Consider the following 2,178-nt stretch of genomic DNA (forward strand, 5'->3'; position numbering starts at 1 on the left):
GCGAATATGAAGATCGCATGCCCTCCTTTGGCTACGAGCCTCCTTATTGTATAAAGACAATCAGTCCTTACTTTTGTAGCATGAGCTACACTGGCCGAGGGTGAGCAGTTTGGCGTGGCTCCTGGAGAGCCGTGCTGCGCATGCGCAAAGAGCAGTGACGCCTCATTCTCACAGAGACAGACTTGTTCGAAGAACTGCTGAAATTTATTGTGCAGAAGCGGTTATAACCAATGCGAGGCAGCAATGGAAACGAGAGCACCACCAAGCCATCCTCCCTTTTAGCCCATGTGCATCTTGACCATCAGCGGCGAGCACACGTCCTGCAGTTCCCTCAGCTTGGCCTGGACATCTACAGCAGCCGCGTGCTGATGCTCCTCGACCCACGTATTCGCCTGCCTGCACGCGTTCGCCACCTTCGTTTTCTCGTCGGGGGCGATTTTGCTACTGACCACCTCCTTGATGGACTGCTGCACGCTGAAGATGTAGTTCTGTAGCGAGTTCATGGCCGCCACTCTCTCCCTCTGCGCGATGTCCTCGAGCCGGAACATCTCAGCCTCCTTCAGCATGCGGTCGATCTCCCCCTGAGACAGCAGGCCCTTCTCGTGCGTGATGACGATGGACTGGCCCTTGCCCGTGCTCTCGTCCTTGGCGGACACGCTGAGGATGCCGTTCTCGTCAATTTCGAACGTCACGTTGATCTTGGGAACGCCCCTGGGCACTGGCGGTATGCCGGAGAGCTCGAAGCGCCCCAGTCGCCGGTTGTCCTTGGTCATGGTCCGCTCGCCTTCGTACACCTGGATCGTGACGGCCGTCTGGTAGTCCGAGTACGTCGTGAACATCTTCGAAGTCTTGCAGGGCACCTTGGTGTTGCGGGCGATGATCTTGGACATGACGCCACCGGCTGTTTCAATGCCAAGCGATAGCGGGTTAACGTCTAAAAGCTTGACGTTCTTGATTTTTTCGTCCTGGACGCCGGCCGTGAGTGCGGCGCTTACCGCCGCTCCGTAGGCGATAGCTTCATCCGGGTTGATGTTGTGACAGGGTTCCTTCTCGTTGAAGAACTCCTTGACGAGCTTTTTAATCCGCGGTATTCGTGTGGAGCCGCCAACAAGAACGACCTCGTCAATCTTCGTCTTGTCGACTTTGGCGTCTTGCAGCGCCCTCTGGATCGGCGCCAAGGTGCTCTTGAAAAGGTCCAGGCAGAGCTCTTCGAAGCGGGCCCGAGTGATTTTCGTGTAAAAATCGTTGCCTTCGAAAAGCGCGTCGATTTCAATGCTTGTTTCAGCCGTGGAGGAAAGAATGCGCTTCGCTCGCTCGGCGGCCGTTCGCAGGCGACGGACGGCGCGCGCCTTGTTTGTGATGTCTACCTTGAACTTGCGCTTGATTTCCTGAATAAAGTAATCCACGAGGCGGCTGTCGAAGTCCTCCCCACCGAGGTGCGTGTCCCCAGCCGTGGCGAGAACGTCGAATGTCTTCGAGTCCTTGATGTTCAGCAACGACACGTCGAACGTGCCGCCACCCAAGTCCACAATGAGCACCTTCTTCTCACCAGCGACGAATTTGTCGAGACCGTAGGCGAGGGCCGCCGCCGTCGGCTCGTTGAGGATCTTGGGTACGGAGAGACCTGCGATGGTCGCGGCATCCTTGGTCGCCTGGCGTTGGGAGTCGTTGAAGTACGCCGGCACGGTGACGCAGGCCAGCGTTACCTTCCGACCCAGGTACGCCTCAGCGACCTCGCGCATCTTAGTAAGAATCATGGCAGAAATCTCTTCGGCGTTGTATATCTTCTCTTCGCCCTTGAACACCACCTTGATTTTGGGCACGTTGTTGACGTTGACTATCGTGAAGGGGAGGTGCTTCATGTCTTCCTGGATCTTGGGGTCGTCGTACGTGCGTCCAATGAGCCGCTTGGAACCGAACACGGTGTTCTCGGGGTTCAGGGCCACCTGGGCCTTCGCCGCGTCGCCGATGAGACGTTCATTGTCGGTAAAGGCCACGTAGCTCGGCGTGGTCCTGTTGCCCTGGTCATTGGCGATAATTTCCACCTTACCATGCTGGAAGATGCCCACGCACGAGTAGGTCGTCCCGAGATCGATGCCGATGGCGGGCTCTTCCTTGCGTGGGGTGGCGGCCATGACGGCGGTTGTGACGCCGACCACCCGAGGCCCCGCTGCTGTT

General features: G+C 57.6%; 1 protein-coding gene across 1 annotated transcript; it reads right to left on the bottom strand.

Annotated features, from left to right (window-relative positions):
• Nucleotides 1-265: 265 nt before the first annotated feature.
• On the bottom strand, nucleotides 266-1,862 carry LOC144141490 (heat shock protein 70 A1-like). The gene has a single exon (XM_077673046.1). It carries the CDS (start codon nucleotides 1,860-1,862, stop codon nucleotides 279-281), a length of 1,584 nt encoding a protein of 527 aa, XP_077529172.1. The 3' UTR covers nucleotides 266-278.
• Nucleotides 1,863-2,178: the final 316 nt, after the last annotated feature.

The sequence above is a fragment of the Haemaphysalis longicornis genome, unplaced genomic scaffold (assembly GCF_048455015.1).
Source record: "Haemaphysalis longicornis isolate Haplotype H1 unplaced genomic scaffold, Haemaphysalis longicornis Haplotype H1 scaffold_6, whole genome shotgun sequence".
Taxonomy (NCBI): domain Eukaryota; kingdom Metazoa; phylum Arthropoda; class Arachnida; order Ixodida; family Ixodidae; genus Haemaphysalis; species Haemaphysalis longicornis.

Bases quoted from the DNA above. Each gene is read 5' to 3' on its own strand.
- LOC144141490 (XM_077673046.1), bottom strand. From the start codon at position 1,862: ATGAAGCACCTCCCCTTCACGATAGTCAACGTCAACAACGTGCCCAAA.